This window comes from Sceloporus undulatus, chromosome 3, assembly GCF_019175285.1.
Source record: "Sceloporus undulatus isolate JIND9_A2432 ecotype Alabama chromosome 3, SceUnd_v1.1, whole genome shotgun sequence".
Taxonomy (NCBI): domain Eukaryota; kingdom Metazoa; phylum Chordata; class Lepidosauria; order Squamata; family Phrynosomatidae; genus Sceloporus; species Sceloporus undulatus.
Window position 1 is genome coordinate 163,593,122 of NC_056524.1, and position 25,138 is coordinate 163,618,259.

Consider the following 25,138-nt stretch of genomic DNA (forward strand, 5'->3'; position numbering starts at 1 on the left):
AAACTGAATTAATCTAGGTTGTACAACTGAGTTCATCCCATCTGTTTCTACATCACTGTATATTGTGTGTTTTCATATTTCACCATATCAACACTTACCAACAAAATGTTTATTGTAACATTTGTTTACACTCCACTTTTAAAAAAACATATTTGCATCCATTGACAAAGGAGATAACAGGCAATAGGTTCCCTCTATCTGATTTGTAGTCCTTATGTCTAGTCACAGTCTTGTAATGGAGAATAACTGGGAAGATAGATAGATAGAACATAGCTGCCCCGATTGCATTTTGTAGAGAGTCAGATTATTATTATTATTATTATTATTATTATTATTATTATTATTATTATTACTACTACTACTACTACTACTACTATCTAGTGTGTGTGTGTGTGGTAGAAGGAGAATCAATTTTTTTATATAAATGAACTGGGCCTTTCCAGAATCTGTTAGTGCTAGAGTTTCAGGTCAGAAATATGTTAAAGATATCTTGAATTCTATATAAACCTGGTGCAGAAATGTTGCTCATACTGATAGTTAAATATGTAAGATTCTACACTGCTGGACTGCATAAAAAGCACTAAATTCTTTCTGTAGTTTAATAAAACTACAAGAGCGATGTCATGTTGGGATTTGTATTTAATGTTTCAGGGCTGCCTTCCTCTTGTGCTGATGTTTGATATGAAGGAAGAAATCGATGTAGAACCACACTTTATAACTCAACTAATGGAACAACTAGATGTCTTCATTAGTATTAAACCAAAGCCGAAACAGCCAAGCAAGGTTAGTAGAATATTTTTACTTTCTTATGCAAGTGAACCCTTCATTGTTTAGCCTGAACTAAACGAAATAACTTGTTGATTCTACATAAATTGTTTGAAAATCCAACTTGTTTTTTTTTTAAGGAATCACATACAGTTACTGTTACAAAGGATCTATGTAGCTAAAGTACAAACTGGCTTTTGCTCAAACCAAGGTGGACAAAATTGTCCCTCAAGGCTGTTTCAGTAGAAACCAAGACTTCTATTTTTTTTTTCCTTTCAAAAATTGTATAATTGTCCATCTGGGGGATGATGTTCTACTCTAAAACAAGGTACCGTATTTTCCGGCCTATAAGACGACTTTTGAACCCCTTTAAATCTTCTGAAAAATTGGGGGTTGTCTTATACGCCCCGTATGAGGAGGCCGGAGGGAAACTTTATGGGACGGCGTGCGCGTGCGCGACCAACGCCGGCTCTCCAAAGCCTCGGAGGAGGCCAGAGGCTGGTTCCATGGGCCGGCATGAGCCTGCCCAGCACTGGCCTTTGCAGGCCGGAGGCCAGCCCCATGGGGAGGCGGGCGCGCACCCAGCGCCGGCCTTCAAGGCCTGGGAGGCCGGCTCCATGGGCCGGCGCGAGCGCGCCCAGCACCGGCCTTCTGAGGCCTCGGAGGCCGGCTTCATGGGCCGGCGCGAGCGCGCCCAGCACCGGCCTTCAAGATCTCGGAGGCCGGCTTGAAGGGGCGGCGCGAGCGCGCCCAGCGCCGGCCTTCCGAGGCTTCGAAGGCCGGGTCCATGGGCCGGCGCGACCCCGCCCAGCGCCGGCCTTCCAAGGCCTCGGAGGCCGGCTCCATGGGCCGGCGCGAGCGCGCCCAGCGCCGGCCTTCAAGGCCTCGGAGGCCGGCTTGAAGGGGCGGCGCGAGCGTGCCCAGCGCCGGCCTTCCAAGGCCTTGGAGGCCGGAGGCCAGCCCCATAGGGAGGCGGGCGCGCGCCCAGCGCCGGCTTTCAGAGGCTTCAGGTGGTCTTGTACGGCGAGTATATGGTAAACTCTATATTTTTCTTTAAATAGTTGGGGGGTCGTCTTATACGCCCCGTCGCCTTATACACCGGAAAATACGGTATATCTCCTGACAACTCTTTTTTAATTATGAAAATCCAGTTATACTGGAAGTGGGTTTCTCCAAACTGGAAATCAGTCAGTCAGTTCAAGAGCCACATTAGAGGGACTGATCTACGCTGAGAGAGTCCTGAGGCAAATGGAAATATTCTCCAGAGATTGCTAACACCTATAATAGGAGGACACTCAAGTCAAGGGATGAGGAACCTTTGGCTCTTTAGATGTTTTGGATGACAGATCCCACGGTCCCTTTCTGTTGTCCATGCTAACTGGGGCTGAAAGGAATTGTAGGACTGAGTATCTGGACCATTACTCAAAAGTCTCTTTCAGTTAATCAGGAGTTTTGTGAAACCCTACCATTTAATCTTTATCCTGAATACTCCTGTCCCATGGAGGGCTATAGGCAGACTGTGCTCACCATCCTACCACTGTCTTATCATCATGTGAGCTCCCTGTGTCATTCCTGCAGTCACCAGCTTTCTCCTCTGGTGTGTATAATGGGCTCCCAAACCATTATATAGCACTGCAAAGTAAGCCTTTTCTGAGTGAATGTTGTAGGTAGGCATTCTGGTTTCTGCAGCAGCATTACCACCAGAGGATCCATGTGGTAGTGGAGAAACACGTGGCATTGGAACTTATGGGCCTCAACAGATGGTCCTAGTATGTTGGTTGCTGATGCTAGACCTGTGCATGCCTTCAGTAATATGCTTCTAATGGCCAAGAAAGGAAGATAAAAGCAAACATGCTTCCATTTATCTGTCCAGTGAAAGGACAGAATCGCTTTTGGTGTCTTTCAGTATGGGACATCAGGGAAGAGAGAGGAAGAATAAGTGAATCATGATTCAAGGTTGTCCTCAAATAGAAGTAGAAACATGATTCCCCCCCTCCCCCAAGAGGAATACACATTTCTCTTTGTGTTAATGAGATGTGCATCTCCCCACAGAGGATCTATCATCATTCTGAATGATATACTGCAATTGTGTCTTGTGCAGAGGCAGCTTAAACTGTCTGGATTTAAAACAGAATTTCTTACAAGTAGTAGGCCTGTTAAAATTTTATACAGTAATGCAATTTTATGCAGCCCTGTAAATTAACAGGTAGGAAGAGAGAAAAAATATATTCATTTAATATTTCTTGGGAAATAAGTACTAAACATGATAGTATTTTTATCTAATCAGTACTGAGCAATACCTATCCCATTATCCTGATTTAAACTTACAATGATAACCACTGTATTTCTTGGACTGAGTTCAAAACCGTTGAACTACTCATATTTTAAGTTGAACAGGCAACTTTTCCAGAGAGGCAACTTGGGTGAGAGCCATATTAAACATTCTGTGGTTTATTTATTTATTTATGTAGCAGAAGTACTTTTGTAAATTTATTTATTTATTTATTTATTATGTTTATTTATATCCCACTCTTTTCCAAGGACTGGGACTCATAATAATTCCATTTTTAAACAAAAAAAAAACACCAGTTTCCACAAGACTTCTAACATCTTTATTTGTACCATTAATTGAGAAGTTTGAATACTTGAACAGCAGTACAGAAATCACTATGTTATACTATATTGTATTCAGTTATATATGAATAACTGTACCACGGGTCATCATACTGAAAGTATCTGTACAAGTGATCACTCTATGTACAAGGTGCATGTGTTGAAAGTTATATGTCAAAAACTACCTGTGTACAGATCAGTTACCAGTATATACATATACAGAATGTATATAGAACCTGTGCTACCTGTAGCATGAACATCCTTTATGTGTCACATGCAATAGAATATTAAGTTTCTCATAGTTCTTGTTCCAGTCTGGACCTTTTCATGTGTTAGCCACAGCAAATCTCAGAACAAATGTAACACAAAACCACTATTACCGCAAGGAATTAATAGGATGCATATATTTATTAGGTCCTTACTATGTAAGTCATAGGTTTTCTAGAGGACAGTGTTACATATATATCAGACAGTTGTATCTGGTGGGGATAGGAGTATTAGTGGGTGCATAATATAGTGTTCTGGGGCCCTGAATCTAAAAATAAGAATAATCAGTAGCGTCCAAAGTTTTTTAATAAGCTTTCTTCCTAAAATAGAAGCTTTCAGCTCACATACTTGGAAAAATGATGTTTTCTGGCAAATGTTGCTTCCTAAAATGAGGAACAGGTGGGAGGAGAGGTTATCTTGGATAAATAAGTCATGGAATGTAGGCCATTAGAATATGCATCTTTCATTGGAAATCTTACTTTCCTGCGTTCATAAAAAGTAGGCAAGATATCCAGTTGCCTAGTGTGATTCTAAACATTATTTACATAAATTGATTTCTGCCTAAATGCTAGTTGAGTTCCATCTTTTGAAGTATTACAAAACATAAACTTTGTTTGCAATAACTGTGTATTTTCTCTCATAACTAAGAAAATAAACAACATGCATTTACCATCCCTGGGTTCTGCAAGTCTTTGATTTTAGGAAAATTTACCAAATGTTACATAAGGACTGCTAGTTTTGGAGTCTTGGGTGCTCGCTTTCTGTTCATGCCAGAGAATAAGTTTGGCTTTGAGAGTGGGCTTTTAAACATTTCCTCTTATTGATGGCAGTTGTAGAAAATGGTTTAAGTGTTTTGTTATACTCTTATAATTGTGTATTTCCTTTTTTACAGTCTGTAATTGTAAAAAGTGTCGAGAGAAATGCCTTAAACATGTACGAAGCACGAAAATGTCTCCTGGGCCTTGAAACCAGTGGAATCGCCATCGCAACAAGTCCGTCCACCATCTCCTGTCCAGTTGGCCTCTCCTGTCCTGGCTTGGATATCCTATCCTCAGCTGGACTAGGACTTACTGGACTTGGTACAGTTTATTATAGTTTATAATATTTTGGAACTTTATTTAATGAGAAGTCAAAGGTTTTCATGGCCGGTATCCATAACTTTTTGTGGTTATTTTTAGGCTATGAGGCTGTGCTCTAGAATAATTTATTCCTGACATTTCGCCAGCAGCTGTTCTAGAACATGGCCTCATTGCTCGAAAAACCCACAAAAAATTTAATGAGTTGAAAAAAATAAACTCTGTATATTGACTCTATGTGTATACATTGTTCTTGAACAGGAAGGCTGCATCTGTGCATCAGAAATAATCCGGTTTAAAATCACTAACTGCAATGGCTCAATTACAACTCCCAGAATTCTGTAGCATTGAGCCATAGCAGTTAAAGTGATATCAAACCGGAAACTGGGTATGTTGAGATAATGTGTAAAATACACACTTTTATGCATGTAAAAATCTGTTAGCAAGGCAGGGAAAAGATGAAATGAAAAATACAGGAGAAGAAAAACAGTCAGGTTCAGTGTTAATCAGAGTTCCAGTTAAGACACAGTGTATTACTACTGGCTTCCAAATTAGGTTGTTGACCCCTTGAAAAAGACCAGGATGGGGAATGAATTTGTGTATTATCCCGAATAGTATTTACTTAATGATAGCATCCTGGAAGAGAATCAGTTAAATTTGTAACTATTGGGTGGACTTCTCTGTGAAAATACAAATCCTTTCTAATGTGATATTGAAACATTTTTTTTTAAGAATTGGCTTTTTATATCGTTTCTCTTCTCTGTGAGATTATGTAATCTGACATTGTTGTATGTTTATTTTTTTACAGGTCTCTTGGGTCCAACTGCCTTATCTGTCAACACATCCAGTGCTCCAAATTCCCTATTAAATGCTCTAAATAGTTCTGTTAGTCCTTTGCAGAGTCCAAGTTCAGGCACACCAAGCCCAACTTTGTGGGCGTCATCAATAGCCAATACAAATGCTACAGGTTAGTATAACATACAGATTTTTAAAGAGTTTTTTCTTTAAGAGCAAAAGGGGAACTTGAGTTTGTTCTATTTAAATGTAGCATTTTAATTCTGAAGAACAATAACAAAGGTGTATAATGTTAAAGTAATGCATTCAACATAACATGTCTTCATTTTGTTCTCTTTAATAATGTAACATCTGCTACCCAAATCGGGATTATCTGTCTCTGATGAAGATCATATTGCAGTTAGGCTGCATCTGTACTGCAGAAGTAATCCAAGTTGACACCACTTTAACTGCCATGGCTCAATGCTATGGAATTGTGAGATTTGTAGTTTTGTGAGATATTTAGCCTTCTCTGTCTGAGAGCTCTGGTGCCACAACAACCTACAAACATCCAGCAGTGTCCACCTGGATTATTTCTGCAGTGTGGATGCAGCTTTAGGTAACACAGCCTTGATATTATTTGAGCCTTGCCTTGCATAGTGAAGGTCCCAGGCTAAATTGCTGGTATCCCCAGTATCAATGATATGAAAGATCTGTGCCTGAGATCACAGAAGTTTGCTACCAGTTTAGGAAGGACGTATTGGCTTAGACAGAGCAGTGATCTGACTCACTACATGTTCATAATCCGTATAATTTCTACTCTTATTTTAATTTAGCTATCAACTCATCTGTTTCTTTAAATTCAGGGTATTTTATTCTGCCAGATACTTTTTAAAACAGCACAAATTAAGAAATATACTAATTTAGACTTCCTTAAATTTCATTACAGGCTTTTCTGCTATTCCTCACCTGATGATGCCATCCACTGCCCAAGCTACTTTAACAAGTATACTTCTATCAGGAGTGCCAAATTACAGTCAGAATACACCATCTCCCCCTCCAGGTTTAACCCCAGTTGATATCCACATGAATGGCATGCACACAGAAAACAAGAAAAGCCCGACTTCGTTAAATGGTCATGTAAAGGTAAAAATTTAGGCTGCAATCCTGGACATGCCAAAGACTGTGCTATCTATTCTGTATATTATGTCCAGGCTAATTGAATTTGTATACAGGTTGAGTTTCCCTTATCTGGAATTATATTTAGGCTGTGTGTACAAGGTGTGTGTTGTTGTTTGTTTGCCTTCAAGTCATTTCCAACTTATGGCAACCCTAAGGCAAACCTATTATGAAGTTTTCTTGGTAAGATTTGTTCAGAGGTTTACCATTGCCTTCCCCTGAGGCTGAGAGCATGTGACTGGCATGCTATCATATGAAACCTAAATGTATACGGTGTATAAATTGTATATGAAACCTAACTTAATTTCTTGTTTAGACTTGGGTCCCATCAGGATATCTCATTATGTATATGCAAATGTTCCAAAATCAGAAAAATTCCAAAACATTTCTGATCCCAAGCATTTCAGATAAGGGAGGCTCAAGTTGTAAATGGAGTGAAGGGGTGGATTTAAAAAAAATGACACAGTATATTTTGATGCCCTGATTGAGATCATTTTTAAAGTACGTATTAACTGTCACAAAATGTGACATGATGTTCAAAGATAGAAATTATAGTAAAAAAAAAAGTGTATGTCTGTATGAAATGGGACACAGATGAGATATATGTTTTGCATTTTGCCCTGAAGCAGACAGTATTCCAACATAATGGTGCCACTTGATTTAGCAGTGTGTATTATAATATTTTGATTTTTAAGCTTTGCAGACTGTGGCATCCTCTCTACACTATAGCTTTCTTCCCACTTGGCTTCTATCATTTCTGTATCCTTAAGGAAATATCAAATGCCTAGAACTCTATAGTATGTGTTGGGGTTGGTGCCAGGGGCAAGTACTTTTCCTCTTATTCAAGCTTTTTTCCCCCTGCAATCTGCCTAATTTTTTTTTCTGGCAGAAAGTAAATAGCCCACAGTGACTAAATGAGCTCACTTTGTTGAAAGAGAAAAAGTATTCATAGATTCTATAATGTATATGATCAAAATCTTTTATTTATTAAAGTCATAAAGATTACTTTCAGTTGCAACATCCTGAATTGGATGGTAAATTGGCATAAATTTGTTGCTATGCAAAGCAGCAAATGAATCACTTAAGAGAATTGCAGTGACTTGCCTACAATAAGGACTGAAGGGCAGAGTAGATGTGCTAAAATCAACAAGAGTGTTAGATAAGACAAATTTTGGGTCACCAGGGAGCAAATCTAGGATGCTGGTTCGGAACAAAATCTTTTTGTTTTTAAGTGGTCTGATTTCTGTTTAATGAGTGGTCTGACCTCTGTTCAAAGAAGTTGGAGTGGAAAATGCAGGCTGCAGTGGCTTTTCCCCTATATAGGCTTTCTCACACTTCTTTCACTATTCATATTTGCTCATCTGAAATGATCCCAAATTATACACTGCCAGGCAGAGGGTGGGAATGCAAGTTCTTAATATTTGTTTTCAATAACATTGTGTTAAATCTTAAAACAATGATTAAATATGCTTGTAATTATTCCAGACCTCAGCTATGAAGTATACAACACTTTCTGCTGCAGCACTTGGTGAAAATGTATTGAGCACAAACCACAGTGATCCATCCAGACAGACAAATAGCCATAATGCCTCTGAGCAAGTGACCACCAAGGCAGATGCTGGTGAAGGTATAATCAAAATTAGGGTATAATCAAAATAAGGATTATGTTATTCATTTTTGTAATCATTCTCTACTCTAGGGGGACATTATTACCTTTCTTGAGAGATTCAAGATAAGCTTATGGCTGAAATGACAGTGAATCTTTCTAAACACCAGCTGAGATAAGAGTGTGCTGAAAAGCTAAGGAGATTTTGAGAATTTAATGAGAGGCTCTCTGAATAATCAGGACTATCAAGTACATTTTGCTAAATATTAAAGATCAAATTGACCTTGTTTTTGTTCAGAAATCAAATTGCTGGGTTATGGGGTCTTAAAAATTTTTTGCCATGCTTCACATGGTTGGGTTCTTCAGTGGTTTGGTACAGAATAGCTTTGATTTGAATAATAGCTTTAAGAATCACGATGTATTGTTACAGGCATAGTTCTTGGGCTTGTTGAGGTACATGTTCAACATGAATTTTTATTGGAGCTTTTGGAGGCTAACAAATTTCTTACAGATTTTATCCATACATAGTTTTAAGCTATTTTAAACTATAAAGTTGTTTAATATGTGTTTAGTTCATCTAAATTATTTTTATTATTTTAAATTATTTTAAAATGTCTAAATTGATTATTCTTGCACACTGTCCTGAGGTCCCATTGTACAGAATGGGGTAGAAATATATAAATTAATAACTTTGTTCTTCCCTCCCCTTAGTTGACAAAAGGAGGAGGTTTAAAGCTTCTTACTATTTTGTTCTAAACATAATTTCTCAGGTTTAGGCAAAATCAGAAACTGTGTTTTAAAGCAAGCCAGATCTTTAAATTTCTTCCATGAACACACAAACGCACACCTGACTACATAAAGGAAAGAGTTGAATGTGGGAGCTCTGAGGTTCATGTTAGTCTTTATGTGTGACAATAAACCATGATTTTCTGTTATGTCTGAACTGGACCAATGAGTGCTAAAAACAGTTAGGTTTAAAAAAACTAGTCATATAACTATTCTCTGTTAATTTCATAGATGTTTTATGGATTATGTAGGTACTTTATACACTAAGAGTGTGAGATTCAGTGCCCATATAACCTAAGTTCTGCCCCAAAGAAATGGGAATTCTTGGGTCTTCATGGAAATTATATCAAACAAGCATATGTCTCCTTTATTATTATTGTATTGTTTTGCCTATTACTGTAATAGTTCTGCAAATATTGTATTTAATTTGTCATTGTTTACAAAGCTGCGAACACAAGATCTGTTGTTGTTATTGCTGTTGTTTACAGAGTGTTATGGTGTTAAAATCCTGCTCTCCTGATTTCTAGAGAGCTTCATCATCTCTCCATCTCTTTCACCACCATTAGCCTGCATACTTTCAGTCTTTTCTCTTCAGAGTGTTCTTCTCTTTAAAAATATTGTTTTTCTATTTTTTTTTCCTCAAATGAAACTCAATTCTTTATGTAATTCCATGTTCAATGCTTCCAAAGTGTGGTTTCAGAGTACTTGCCATCTAGGTTGGTCCTAGAATATTAATGAATCAGTACTGGTCTCTACAGTTTAAAACATCATCTGTGATAGGGTCACTATTGTTGAAGAATGTCACTGATTATCTGGTGAGCCCTTACAGCAGTAGCATTTTACTCAGCTTAAATTAACCCTGATGGATGCTCATGCTTGATATGCATGCACTGTTTCTCTGCACTTTGTTCTTTGTAGGTTGCAATGATGCCTTTGTGGAGGTGGGCATGCCACGAAGTCCTTCACATTCAGCAAATGCCAATGATCTCAAACAAATGATGAGTTCCTCCAAACAATCCTGTTCAAAGAGGCAAACAGTTGAACTGTTGCAAGGCACCAAAAACTCTCATTTACAGTATGTAGCATTTTTAAATATAATATTGTGTGAAGTAGTAGCAACATTTTTAGATTCCCTTTGGTGTGGTTTGGGTATTGTCATCAGTAAAAATCTTACTCTGTATTTCAGGCACATACCCTAAAGTGCCTTGCTTCTCAGAATCATATTCCTTTACAGGGTGAAGTTACTGTATTTACATTCATAATGATGTGTAATTGGTTTATATGATTTTTACTGCATAGAAATGCTGTCTGTATGCTAATAATACTTAGGATTTATGTAGCATTTCTGTGTTACCTTGCTATATTGTTTACATCAGGTAGGTAAGCTAGTTCAATATCAGTATAATCCTATATCAGACAAAAGGTTGGTTGAAGCTGAGAGAGAAATAGTTAGAAAAGTCTACCTAATTAATTTAAGTAAGATTTATACTAAGAATTTGCTTATTCACAGCTCAATCTTTTACCTTCCCGATTGGTTCTGGGTAAGAAATGTGTCACATTCAGAGTATTCCTCAGATTCCTCAGTCAAGAGTTCTCTTTTCTATCTGTAAATATAAAAGCTTCTTTTTCTTTTCTTTTTTTCTGGCCTGGTATATTAAGCTGTGGAAGGACTATATGGAAGGGGTTTATGATGTAACTGATACTGATGAAGACTGAACACATTATATTCTTTGTCATGGTATTTTCATTACCTGCTTAACCCAGTGTGTGTTGTAGGAAACGAGTACAACAATATGGCAACTATCATGTAAGATGTTTTCATAATGAAGTTCAAGGTGGTTCATCTGGCAGCCTTTCTCATGGTTATCTAGTTCTGGGCAAGCTAATAGAGAGCTTGGAATAACAGGAGACATCACAGTCACTGGCCCTACAATATAAATTTAAACTGAAGTATGTTTAGGGAATGGGAGTGAAAATTGATCATACCTCCCTAAGCAAGCACCCTAATGTTAACAGAAAAAAGAAGAGGAGAAGACTTCAGCATAGTTCGGAAGCCGGATGGCTTTACCTTTTCACTTGTAGCCCGATCCAGATACACATTAGGAGTGGTAAGAGAGGGAATAATGCAGCCTCCCTAAAGAATCTTGCATCGTAATTTGAACTGCATACTACTATGTACTCATTCCATCTTGTTGATAGTCATGACAATAAAAACTCTATGATACCTTTTTTGTCCCAAAATACCACTAAATCCATGGTAGGGGACAGGATCAATCCAAGGGACTGGATTGACATCGAGGACACCCCCAGTAGGGTAGACCATTGCTATTCAAAATGACAGTCCAAGGATCATTGCTGATCCACATGCTGTTGGCTGCCTACAGCAGGTTCCAGGAAATAAAGCAGCTCCAATAGTCAGTGAGCACAATTATGTTGTTGGTCCCTGGCACACTGGAAGAAAAAACCTACTGTTCCCACCCACACAATAGTTTGCTTAAGAAATACTGGGGTAGATGACATGAGGCAGACACATTCCCAAAACCTCTCCTCGCCAAAGTTCTGTCCTGGTATCATCTTTTTCCCCTTTCACTGTAAAAACAGCAATATAGCTGAGTTGTTCTGTGCTTCTTTCTGTGGAGATAAGCACTCTACCAGCTACATTCCTTTTTCCTATAGGGAAAGTGAAAGGAAGGAGTGAAGCCTGCTACATATCCAGCTCAACAGCTAAGCATGCAGAAGACCTCACTCTTCTCTTTAGTTCCCTTTAGTTTCTCTGTCACAAAAGATGAAGGACAAATAGTGTTCATCATCTTTCCTGACACAGAAACTATCTAAGGTAAAGTCTTTATTGCTTTAAACAGCATTTAATAACCAGAAATCTCTGATGAAGTCTTGCACAGCTAAGGGGTGATATCAGAACATTTCCATATGTTTACTGTGATAGAAATATTTAATACTAGATTAGAAGATAAACCTCTTTGGTCCATAAAATTATATGTCGTGTTCATTGGCAGTGTTCAGTTGTTCTAGGCATGTTTCTCTAGGAGAGAAAATGCTGGTTTCTTAAAATAAGCCAGATTCAATTAATACTTTGATCTGAGTTTTCCATATTAATCCTTGTCATGAAGCAAGCATTAACAGAGTGCTTACGGTGTCATATCTGGAAAAAAAGCAAATTTAAATTGTGGAGAAATATGTACTGAGTTGTTGTTTATTTCTAGCCATTGACAAACAGGAGTTTCTAATACATTTATAGTCTGTTCGTAGCTTTATCAAAAACAGAAACTAAAGTAAAGCATGTTAGATCTCTGCCTACTGTATAGGCTCTGAAAACAGATCTCACTCTACCCCCATCAAGAAAATAATCCTTCTCACACCCTCATCTTTTAACAGCACGACAGAGAGGTTGCTGTCAGATCCTGAGCTAGGCGCTTCAGAAAACCCAGTGGCTGATAAAAAAGCACCTGGAAGTGAACGAGCAGCTGAGAGAGCGGCAGCAGCCCAACAGAATTCAGAAAGAGCACGTCTTGTCCCACAGTCATCATACGTAAATATGCAGGTACTGAGCATGCAGCCAATCAGGCTTGTATGTGTCTATCATATCTCTTGTAAGTGAAAAGTAATTTGGTCTCAGAGAAGATTAAGATTTCACTCCTAATGTTAATTTCTTTTTGGTTCTGCATGTAACAATCTGCATAATTCTGGTTTATAACGATAAAGCTGCTAAAATCAATGACCCAGCTTGATTAGAACAGCCTGACTGTCTTTCTAGAGGCAGATTTGTTTGGTAGCATACATTCTTGATCTGGGACCACTGACAGGAGAGGACAGCACTTGTTCAACAAGAATACAGATGTTAGCCTCTTCTATGATGATGAGCATCTCTCTGGATACGTCTATTAATGATAGATATAACCCAAAATTATTCAGTGTGACTAGGTTAGTCTTGAAAGACTTGTCTCATTCGTTCTATTCAAATGTGCCTAAAGCAAGACGAATTTGATCTGAAGCCAACACAATTACTCACTTGAAGGTCTTCAATTTTGAGCTCTTTCCTATGGCAATTAATAATTTTGAAGTATAATACAATGGAAAGCAAAAGTCAAATATCTGTCTGCGAACTCTAGAGGATTACAAGACATGGTCTCAAGAACCTTAAGAGGAACTCAGTGTTAATACATATTTTTGCACCCTTTTTGTTACCATTAACTTAAAGCAAGTGACCCCAATAGATCTTAGGTATAGTCACACTAGACCAGGGGTAGGCAACCTGCGGCCCGCGGGCCGGATGCAGCCCGGCGAGGCCTTGGGACCGGCCCCAGCCCAGTCCTGCCGCCGATTGCCACCGGGGCCTTTGGTGTCTCGCGCGAGGGGCATGGTGGGGCAATTGTCTATAGAAGCCTCAGAAACATGCATTTATCTTAACATTTTTTTTTAAATCAGCAAAAATTTTCACGTGTCCTCCATTTTTTATTTAAAAAGTGCCCTCTATTTGAAAATTTTGTCCTACATTTGTCCCGGTTTGTTTATTTGTTTATTTTTAATTATTTTTTTTTTTTTTTTTTGGCTTTCCCCCCCCCCCCCCCCCCCAGTTGTCTGAGGGACAGCAACCCGGCCCCCGGCTCAAAAGGGTTGCCTACCCCTGCACTAGACAGTTGTAGCTCTGTTATTCTACTTTACCTGCAGTGCTTCTGTCCTGAGGAATCCATAGGATGGAATCATAGCAGTTAAAGTGAAATAATAATACTATAATTGTGTAGTGTGAAAGGAAGCCTGATCAAACAGAAGGAAAAGAGCAAAATAGTGCTAGAAACTGAAGTGCCATCCTGGAGAGCTTGCAGCTCCCCTAGCACCTGCTTGCATTCTTCTAGTCCATAGATCACAAGTGTTCCATTGTAAATTTTTGATAGACGATAGACAATTTGACATTTCTTTTATGGAGTCAATCCATTCATCCATCTCGCCTAGTATATTCACTATTCTCAAGCAAAGGTATTTCCCAGCTCTGCTGATTTTAAGTAGAGATGCTGAGCCCTGAACCAGGGACTTATTGAATGGAATGCCCATGCTCTGCTATTGGCCTCACAGAAAACTGGGAGGGACTCTGTAAAGTTAGTAGAGTTAGAATCGGGAGGCAAGATGTGCTTAGAAGAGATTAATTACAGCTGTCCACTTATTTGTAATTTACCAGTTCTGCACTGTGGGAGAAAGCTGTCTCTTGGATTCTTGAACTATAGGCCAGTGAATCTGGAAAACTGTGAAGTGGAATAGTCCAGGAATCTTCACCTGAAGTTTGTAAATTATATGAACTGGCACATAGAACTGAATGAATGGAGTGAAAGAAAATAGAAAATGTTATTAGGTGTCCACATGCTTCTTGCCACTAATGCATCAATCTTTTTATCTATTTGTGTAGAAGTTGTTGCTACTGATTTCACTGGGAATCAGTATTTCAGTGACTGCACAGGGAGTATATCCTTTATCTCATATTCAGCATAGTTGCATCAGACTAGAGGAAGGGGAGTATTTGGAAGCATTTCAAGCAGCCTTTCACAACAGTAATATATTTTTTTTTAATGTAGTGGTTCACAACAGAACAAACCAGAAGAATAGGAAACATAACAGTTGATAAAATAGAGTGACGTGGTTGTTCCCACATGACTCCAAGAATGTTTAAAAGTTCTTGTCCATGTGGTTTTGCTTTACTGCATGTTTACATAACACACAAGCAGCTTGCTTCCAAAGAGATGAGTGTTGAGCCTGTATGTTATCTAGGTACATTCTAAAGCAAGATTCAAAATGAGCAGTCTCAATGTAGTTTTCCTGACGTAGCCCATAGGAAGAAGGTTATAATACACTTGTACAAAGAGCAATGTTTTAAGCACAGTGCTTTTAGTGGGGGCTACCTTGGAGAAGAAATCATTTTTGAAAAACGTAGACTGCCTATATTCCCAAACCTTTATCAAAGGTATTTATAGCCCTAATTAGCTAGTTTTAAATGAAAGTTTCAAGTATATCAAATGTTCATAGGCATGCTGGTACTTTGCTGTTTAGCGCTTTGTGTTCCTCCTAGGCAAACTTATGGACCGTGATCAAAATCTTTGTGGTTTGGAGAGAAGAGTACTGGCATGACATTTAGCTAAAGCAGTGATTAAACTGCCTTCTGTGTGTTTCATTTTTAGGCATTTGACTATGAACAGAAGAAGCTATTAGCAACCAAAGGTATGTGGGACAACTGTGACTTGTAGCATATATCTGTTTGTTAGTAGCACAATGAAAGAGTTGCTGCTTCCCTCTCCCCACCTCCCTGTTCTTTGCTGCCCTGAGATTTGGCTGTGTTGGTTGCTCAGTTTGAGAAACTGTATCTTAGACAACTTGTTTTGCAATCCAAGATTTTCTCTATATAAAAACTTTCAATCTCCTGTTACATTTTCCGTGAAAGAACACTGTAATCTTGAAACATGATAAATGTTTCTTGGGGTAAATAGCCTGAAAAGATGTTCCACTGTTTATTACTCTTTTATATGGCACTTTACATTTTCAAAATATGTGGACCTTACATACTATTTTACATGTTTTCCTGCAGTATAAATGTGCTGGGTCTATATTCCTTTTTATGACACCTTGGATATGAGAAGTATTCACAAACTTAAAATACATCCTATAAACACAAATGTACTTTAGGGAGTTGATGCCTCCCAGAAGAGATGACCACTGTTATGAGTGGTAATAAATGCATATGCCTATATACCCAAGTGGTTATGCTGTTATTAAATGTTATGGAAAGGGAAGTCATTATGACCATTGTGTGTCCAAATTGACACATTTAATCAGTGAACAGTGAATCAAGAACACAGATTGGAAACTATGCCAACTAATGCTAGGACATAATGGCTGAGGTCTTATATTGAACAGACAAAACATAACTCGTGGAGTTATGTGGCAGTTGCACATCAGCTTCTTAATGAGTTGTAGCATTGCACAACCTAATGGACAGTGCAGATCAACCAAGTGCCCCAATGCTTAACCATACAAAGCTTACAGCAGTGTGCAATGGCATCCATGCACAGTGCACTACATGCATATCTCCACACAGCCAACTCATATCAGGCAAAAATACCCAACCAATTCTGTTGGGGAACTTCCATATGCATAAGACACCAAAAGGATTCTGGCCAATGTGTGTAAATACGTTTGCAAATGCATGTACTCCCTAGTTTATAAAATCAGTTTTTCTTCAGTGAAGGTCAGACTGTATGTAGCAGAGAAGCTACTGCTCATGAAACATTTTACAATCCCCTCCAAATCCATGGACTTGAGATCTGAGACGTGGAAATCCGTGGAGGGGTGACCTTCATTAATGGCAATGGGGCGCGTGCCCCATTCAAGCCTATGGGGCTTGAATACGCGCAATATTTGGAACTCGCGGGAGGTCCGGAATGGATCCCCTGTGAGTTCAAAGGAACTGTGAGTTCTTTAAGAATGCATTGAGGATCACAGAAATCATAAGTAGATAAGTGGAACTGGCAAGAAAAGGTTGGAATGTCCAAGGTGCCAGGCAGCCATGTATTCATCCTTTAGAAATATTTAATTACACATTCCCTCACACACTCCTAATTACATACCTCTCTTTTACATTTCCTCCCAATTGATAGTCACCATGCTACACTTATTCAACATGTCCATCACAATTTGGCTTTTTTCCATTAGATTTTTTAAAAATATCTGTTTACCTCTGTGCATACCTTCCTGTAAGAGCTCTGTACTTAGTTACTTTTTCTTTTCTTTAAGCAATGTTAAAGAAGCCAGTTGTTACAGAGGTGAGAACACCCACGAACACTTGGAGTGGGCTTGGCTTCTCCAAATCCATGCCAGCTGAAACTATTAAGGAATTAAGGAGAGCAAACCACGTGTCATACAAACCATCTATGTCAACCACTTATGAGGTATGTCAAACAACAGCAGGGGTGGGCAAAGTGCAGCCTGTGTGATGCATGTAGCCCGCAGTAGTGGCAGCACTAAGTTTAGTGTCAACCGGTGTGGTAACTCCTGATGTCACCCCCACACACACACACACAAACACACATTGACATCCTCCCATACTACACCATACAGAATCTTTAGTAATGTTTTTGTACTGTTACACATTAGTCAAAACTCATTAATCATTAACTTGTTAATTGATTACGCATTCATCAAGGGTTCAAAAACAATTTTTGCAAAAAAGAACTAAAATATTGCCCCACAGTGCTCCAAAATGTCCACTAGAGGATGGGTGGTGCATGCCCACCACATTTTTCAGGGTTCCTGGGCCAAGATTGGTAAAAAATCCCCCCACACCCCTAGAGGTGTTTGGAAGCAAAAAAAATTGCTGCTGCTGCTGCTCCTTTATTTTTTATTTGTATTATTTACATTAAAAAAAATCAGAGCAGTGTACAGTACCTCAATAATATGTGAAATATCTACAGTACATAAATACACAGAAAATAACACATACATTATTTTTGAAGTCCAAGAAATAGAACTCTGACTGGACAAAAAAGGGAAGGCTTGCTTAGATAATTATAAAAAACCAAAAACAATGGTCACTATTGAATTTCTGATCGAAGAGTATTTTTCATGTAATAGGTGCTGTTGCACTGAGTCCCCTGCTCTGACTGACTCGTAAGAAGGCATCAGAAGCACATAGAGCTATCAGAAGGACCTCTCCATATGATCTCAAAGGCTGAATGGGTTTATAAGAAAGAAAATGATCTAGTAGCCAGGTCCCAATTTGTTTAGAGTTTCATAAAGTAACGATAAAACCTCTATCCTAGCCCTATAGCAGATAGAACAGTTCTTTCAGCAGAGATATTATGTGCTACCAGTTTGTTGTCCCACTGAGAAGTCCTGCTGAAGCATTCCATACCAGATGCAGTTGCTGGAACAGTCTTAAAGTTAGCTCCAAACAGAACACATCACAGCAATTGAGTTTTGATGTTACTAATGCCTGGCCCTCTGTAATCAATCGTTGATTTGCTTTTGACTCAAGATTGCAATCGTAACATGATTGGCATGTTACGATTGCAAAGGCACCCTGGTGGCACAGTGCTTAAATGCTAGTATTGCAGTCACAGCTTTGTGAGTTTGATCCCAGGGCTCCAAGGTTGACTCAGCCTTCAATCCTTTCATGGTTGGTAAAATAAGTACCCAACTTGTGGGGGGCACTTGGCTTCTAGATTGTAAAGTGCTTAGAGTGCTGTGTTCACTATTAAGCAGTATAGAAATGTAAATGTTGCTCAGCTATAATGGTTATTGGACACAGTTGCTGACTAAAATATACGCCCAACGTCTCATATAGGAGTTAGCAACAATATAAACCCATCTTTCTGGCTTTCAGATACATAAAGTACATAAAATGAAATCAGTTGACTAAATGCCTCAAAATGTTTGAAGCAGTGTGATTTCTAACATGGAGAGAAAGGTCAGGGGGCAGGGTCTTCCTGTTGGACCCTGACCCTGGTGTAGCTGTGTTTCATGCAGTAAGGTTAAGTGTGTTACTAATGTTATGTCCCACTGGATAGTGCATTTGCTATGGGGAACTGTTTTACAGTGGTCCCACATGAAAAGAGAGGATTGATCTGCTGTATAGCATTGTTGGGTGAGAAAGTGACACTGTTTAAGGATGATTTTTGTCATTTCAGAATCTTATACATTGTGTTTCTCTTGCAACATCTCTCCTTTATCCCTAGCACTAAAGTACTCTCTTTTTAAGAAAGAGCAGGTCCAGAGATGGAGGTGCAGTGTCATGTTTTTCCTAAGCCCAAATGATCTGGGTTATGTTGCCATTTGATCTGGTTGCATAGACTGATAAGGCAGTGCCTGGTCCATTGCCTAACTTATGCATGGAAAGCAATTACGAATTTTAAAACCATGGCAGACAGTTGCATATCCTTACAAATTCTTTCTCTCTTGCCAAGTCGCATTATTGTATTAAATGGGATATCGGCTTTCTATAAATCCGCTGCATATCTTTTTGATGGATGCAAATAATAAAATGGGTTTTCCTTAGGAACAAGTTTAGCTTTAAGCACATTATCCATCCTGTATATGTTAAGCAGATATGCTTTCCAGCGTGTTTCACATTATCTTCCAGCCATTTTACTTTTGTCTAATTTTTTGTCTAAGGAGTTTATTAGGAGACTAAAATGTTTTCTGGGTCTGAGTCACTTGGCTCTAACCCAGGAACAAACCACAGCCCGGGTTCCTTGCTCTGTAAACTGTTTCTTCAGAGACTCCAATGCTCATTGTTTTTGTTGTACTTGAGACATGTGGGAAAAATAAAAACCATGTATCCCTTTGCTTTCCTGCTTACTCTGGGCTGTTTTCAGAACTTCCATTGGTATTAGAAAGCACTCTCATCACAGTATTTGACATCACCAGTTCCAAAATGATTAGCCAAGACTTACTAGCGAGTTGAGAAAGCTTGTGGGTGTGGACACAAAGCTGGCAGGAGGAAGAGAGGACTTAGTTAAAATGAGAATATGGAGAATTCACTTCAGAATTAGGAATATCCAAAAGTACTGTTAAACTGGTAGGGCACCATATCCTTTCTAAAAACAGCTTTGCAAAACATTCCTCAACAGTGAAGTCGAAGGCTTTCATGGCTGGCATCCATAGTTTTATGTGGCCATGTTCTAGAAGAGTTCTAGAACTCTTCTTCTAGAACATAGCCAGGTAACCCCCCAAAAAACTATTCCTCAACAGCTTCGCTCTGAAGTGACTGTTGAGTACCTTTTCTTGTAACTAACATTTCTGAAATATATCCTATAGGAATTTTTTTTAACTGTTTTTACAATAGACAGTCTCTGTTACAGTCTCTTAGCTCCACATTTCATTTTCTAGTATGGCATGCAGATAGTGAGCAGTTACTAATAACCTTTTAAATTGACTGTATGTTCGAGCAGTCCTTACTCTTTTGGGGGAAAACTTAATCTGATGTGCTAATAGATCCTTGTTCAGCATGGGTTTTCTGGATTTTTGTGTTCCTTTCCTTGAGAGAAGGTTGGAGGGTTTGGGGGACTGTTCAAGCATAGCATTGTATGATAGAAATAACAACAGAACTGGGGGTTAAAGTGGGCAAGAAATGATAGTGTAGTTTTTTAAAAGCATGTGGCAGCTTCTAGATAGATAATTATTAGATTAGAACAAATGCAGATGAAAGGAGCCTAACTCTTTCTTCTCCTGCTTTATTCTGACAAAAATCTGCCCTCTGAAGCTGCTATATGCATAGGGAAGAAAGGTCTGTTTAGCATCACTTCCGGAGTCCTTTAAAGAATATCCTTCTTTCATCAATAATAATAATAATTTGTTTTATTTATATACTGCTATTCCAAAGATCATAGCGGTGAACAGCAACAGTCTGGGTACAGTACTCATTTTAGCGACCTCGGAAGGATGCAAGCCTGAGTCAAGCTTGGGCCCTTTTGCTGGTCTTGAACTTGCAACCTTGTGGTTTTGAGTGAATGGCTGCAGTACAGGCATTTAACCACTGCGCCACCAGGGCTCCATCAAATATTTCATGATAGGGTTGATTTAAAAAAAAAAAAAAGCATGGTTCATTTTAAACAAAAAAAATCCCAGGTTGTTTTTAAAAGTATTTAAATCAGATTTTGTTTTTTTCTTAAAACGATTAGTTAAAAAAAAGTGTCTGCATCAGAGTTATCTTTATGAATACTAATTTCATAACTGTAGTTATATTCTGTAAATATGTTAACAGGGGTATAAGCAGATGGGAGATAAACCTGATAAGTCTTATTCTGCAGATGGTGCATATCAGGGCTTCTTAAGGATCTGACTTGGTGAACTGGCAGGTAGTTCTCTCCTTCCATGTGCCAGAGAGCAGCAACATATTCATGCCATTGACTACATCTGTTTCTTTCTTTCCTGTAAACTTTTCATGGAGCCAGTAACTCACAGACTAGCAGTAGCTCCAGGGACCACCACTTTAAATATCACTCATGTGAGCATGAAGCAGATGTGCTGTCTCGCACACACATCCTGGGTTGCTCTGCCTTGCCTCTCTTTAAGTGCAATGATACAGAAGGGTAGTGAATACAGGTTTGGGGAGAGGAAGTAGTTCTTAACATAGAGAAGGTTATCTATGCAAAGATTACTTTTTTGATGAATTGAAAAATGATCCAGAATAATAACTGTGTATCTACCTGCTAATATCTCTGAATGTGTATTAAGTTAATATTGAACAATAATGTACCTGTACTAAACATGATGATTAAATAGAATCTTCCTCCCTGTTTATTTAGTCTGTAATTTAAATTTAAAGTCCTTTGGAGAAGAGATTTAAGTCATAATTAAAATTACATTAAAGTAGGCCTGATTCATGAGCATATTTTCATTATCTGAATCACTGAGTGTTGAAGATCACTGCCTGTTGCCCTTGAATAGTTTGGGAGGGCGGCTTGTCTTTTAACTGGAGCCCAGAGTACCATTTCCATCATATAGTCCTGGTGGAATTTCACCACTTCATACTTGTTTGGTCTTCTGTATCAAATACTGCTTGTCTGAGGAAGCTCTCTCAAGGAGAAAGCTATTTAGCTTAGCTTTCTCTGATGTGTTTCTAAACTTGGAATGTATTGAAACATGCAGCCCATCTCCTGCAGGCTAAAGAGAAAAATGCTATCCCATCTTCTTCCAACTAACATCCAGTAACACATATACACATACCACTTCCTCAGGTGACTCTAACCAATGCAGGGTGCTTCCCCCTAATGAAGGGAGTCCCAGAAGGATGGCTCAAGTGACCCTTTTCTTTTCTTTCCACACTTATTCCTTCTCATCTCCTTTGCAGGGTTCATCAATGTCTCTCTCAAGGTCCAACAGCCGGGAACACCTAGGAAATGGTAGTGACTCTGATAGCTGGAGAGATCATAATGGCATTGGTCCCACAGCTCCCGGTGACTTCGTGTCATCCATTGGTAGCCCTAAACGGAAACAAAAATCAAGTAATAAATAGCTAATGCTGTTCTTTTATTTCATTTTGAGCAGAAGTTTTCTGAATCAGTACTGTTGACTTGGGATAAAATTTTGCTCATAGTCCATGAAAACAAAATCAATGTAATTACTTCAAACGTTAGCTGTAAGTGTTAGAATATTGTATATACCCATATGCAAGTCGACCTCATGTGTAAGTCGAGGGAAGATTTTGGGGCCAAACTCATGGATTTTGATATGACCTGTGGATAAATTGAGGGTAAAACCTAGGGCCGTGTAACAAAGGATGTAAAGGGGAAAGCACCATTTCCTTCCCTCCTTCTCCTTCTCTGGTCCTCTCCTGACCACCTAACACCACTTCACAGGTGCTGGAGGAAAGGGTTTTGACAATGGATTGGGAAGGGAGGGAAGTGAAGTTAAATGGGGACAGTGGTGGAGAGAGAACGCTTTAATGTTAGATTGAGGAGGTAAGGAAGTGGAGTTAAATGTGGTGTTTAGTGAGGAGAGAGAGCCAGAGGAGGAGGAGGAGGAGGAGCGCGAGGAAAGGCTTTAACACCAGATTAGGAAGGGAATTACTTCTTACATACACTCCTGCCTTGGCAGCTCTTTTAAAAATCACTGCCGCGGCACAAGGGGTGGTGCTTCTTTCAGGACCTTTCTAAGCAGCAGTAATGTATTGCCCTGTATATAAGTCAGCACAGGATTTTAGATCAGTTTTTGGGCATAAGTTTTTTTACTTATAGTCGAGTATATGTTGATAGAAATTTTGGGCTGCTGCTGTTGAAAATTCTAATCCTAAACTGTGTTCTTTCTTTCTGATTGTATGTGTAGTTCTGCTTCATACCCTGACATCACATGTGTTTCCATACACACATCATGTCATGATATATGAAGCACATAAAACATAGGTAGTAGAACTGACCCTGGATTGTCATTTTGAACAGGAGCCCCCATATTTTTCCTGACAGGTAGTTCTTTCTTAATATCCCATGTCTTTTAATTTCTTCTGCAGTATTTCCATGGAATTAGAAACATTAAGGCTTGGTCATTTGATACTGGGTGAATACTAAAATCTGCTAATTTTGTGTGTAGTTTAAGTAGTTGAGTAGGATCTGTCTTCAAAGTGATTGGAAACTGAAAGATACTTTCTCTCTGAATTTGCAGCTGAACATTATCTCAGTAGCAGCAATTACATGGACTGCATCTCCTCGCTGACAGGAAGCAATGGCTGTAACTTGAACAGTCTATTTAAGGGATCTGACCTGCCTGAGCTGTTCAGCAAACTGGGTTTGGGCAAATACACAGACATATTCCAGCAACAAGAGGTCAGTGTCTGGAAAAGGCATTTTGTTGTTGTTCCTGCTAGAGTGTTTTGATTACTTTCCAAACTAAATTGCTCAATTGCTACCATATGCTGTACTTCATTGACTATTCTATGAAGACCACATATTCATTCCTTGAATGTAGAATGTGGCCAGCTTAGACCTCAGTGTTTTATAGGCCTGTGTTGAGTGGAGCAACACTGCTTTCCCCAAACAGATTTCTATTGTTCATAATCATATTTGAATGGATGCTGCTTCTAATGCATGGTTGTCAGATCTGCAGCATGGATACCATTGGTGGCAATATCATGTGGCAACAGATAGAGTGAGGTGGGCTTTATCATCCTTACAGAGAAGGAGACCTCTGCCTCTTTCACATAAGACTTTTGCCTGATTCCCAGCCAAGACTGGCCCATCCATTAGGCAGAATGAGGCAACAATCACAGGCAGCAGATTTCTGGTTTCACTAAATAGTAGCAAATTCACATGTGTTTACTCCCAGGGAAGTGGTGGAAGTACTTATGAGCTTTTCTATTACATATACCAAAATAACATAGTAGTTCTTGGGTACCTTAATCTGGGAGTGGGAATTACACTATTAAAATACCTGCTTTCTTATAAATCAAATGGATGCCTGTCTGTCCCTGTAACAACGATGCCAGGAGTTAAGCTTTGAGCTGAGTTCTGTAGGCAAAGATATTTCTTTGCTATGCAGCATCCCAGATGAAATCGACTTTCCATGTTTTGTTCCCTCTTTGATACCAATTGTAAACTGGAAGAAAAAAAACCACTTTTTTTACAATGATGTTACCCATATCTTCATTTATAGATGTATGTGCGTGTGTGTGATACACATTTTGAATCTTAGGACCCTATCACATGCGGTTAAAAGAGTGGCTTACCTTTCCCAAATTCAGTGCTAATTCAAGAGGCAGCCAGTTCCTATCGCACATAAATCACTGGTGAATTGCCACCTGGGTTCATCCCAGATGCAGTGCAGGTTGTCTAAGCCACTTCGGCAGCCATTTTTAGAAGTCAGAAGCTTCAATTTTTGAAAAGGGGCCACGGAAGTGGCTTAGACGACCTGGGCTGCATCTTGGAAGGACCCGGGCGGCGATTTATGTGTGATAGGAACTGGATACCTCCTGAATTAGCACTAAATTCAGGAAAGGGTAAGCCGCTCTTTTAACCCCATGTGATAGGCTCCTTAGCATGAGACTCCTACATTTTGCATTACTTGTTTGTACATGTTCTTTTTGTAGATTGATCTGCAGACCTTCCTCACTCTCACAGATCAGGATCTGAAAGAGCTTGGAATCACTACTTTTGGTGCACGAAGGAAAATGCTACTTGCAATCTCAGGTAAAATAGATAACTTGTACATATTCTGTAAGTTTCTTATATTTTTTATTTTAGTTGATTGTTCAGTAACAGTTGTTTGGCATTTAAATAATTTTGAGGGGTGTTCAGATTAGTCCACATACGCTGTTGGTATACGTAAGAACCATCTATGGCATAATCCTATGCTCAAAAACCAGGGGAAAAACAGGTAAAGTAGATAACACATATTTATTGACTACTTTTCCAATAATTTTTTATTGGGATCCCAGGGGTCACACTTTGCCTTATTTTAAGCCACAAAAAAAATCTGTGAGAAAATGTCACCAGGTAATCATTCACTTACAGTAATTAATTTCACATTTCTTTTCACCTTGTACATGTTAATTGATTTTGCATTTTTAACTATTTTTGTCTCAATT

At 38.9% G+C, this 25,138-nt stretch overlaps 1 protein-coding gene across 1 annotated transcript in view; it reads left to right on the forward strand.

Annotated features, from left to right (window-relative positions):
* Window positions 1-25,138, forward strand: part of BICC1 (BicC family RNA binding protein 1) — a 146,052-nt gene that overhangs the window by 118,066 nt on the left and 2,848 nt on the right. The window contains exons 9-20 of the mRNA XM_042459679.1: window positions 652-783; window positions 4,538-4,724; window positions 5,530-5,688; window positions 6,445-6,641; window positions 8,160-8,301; window positions 9,985-10,141; window positions 12,460-12,625; window positions 15,249-15,288; window positions 16,858-17,012; window positions 21,914-22,067; window positions 23,221-23,381; window positions 24,641-24,740. Of these exons, the coding sequence (XP_042315613.1) occupies window positions 652-783; window positions 4,538-4,724; window positions 5,530-5,688; window positions 6,445-6,641; window positions 8,160-8,301; window positions 9,985-10,141; window positions 12,460-12,625; window positions 15,249-15,288; window positions 16,858-17,012; window positions 21,914-22,067; window positions 23,221-23,381; window positions 24,641-24,740 (1,750 nt within the window). The remainder of the gene's footprint in view (window positions 1-651; window positions 784-4,537; window positions 4,725-5,529; window positions 5,689-6,444; window positions 6,642-8,159; window positions 8,302-9,984; window positions 10,142-12,459; window positions 12,626-15,248; window positions 15,289-16,857; window positions 17,013-21,913; window positions 22,068-23,220; window positions 23,382-24,640; window positions 24,741-25,138) is intronic.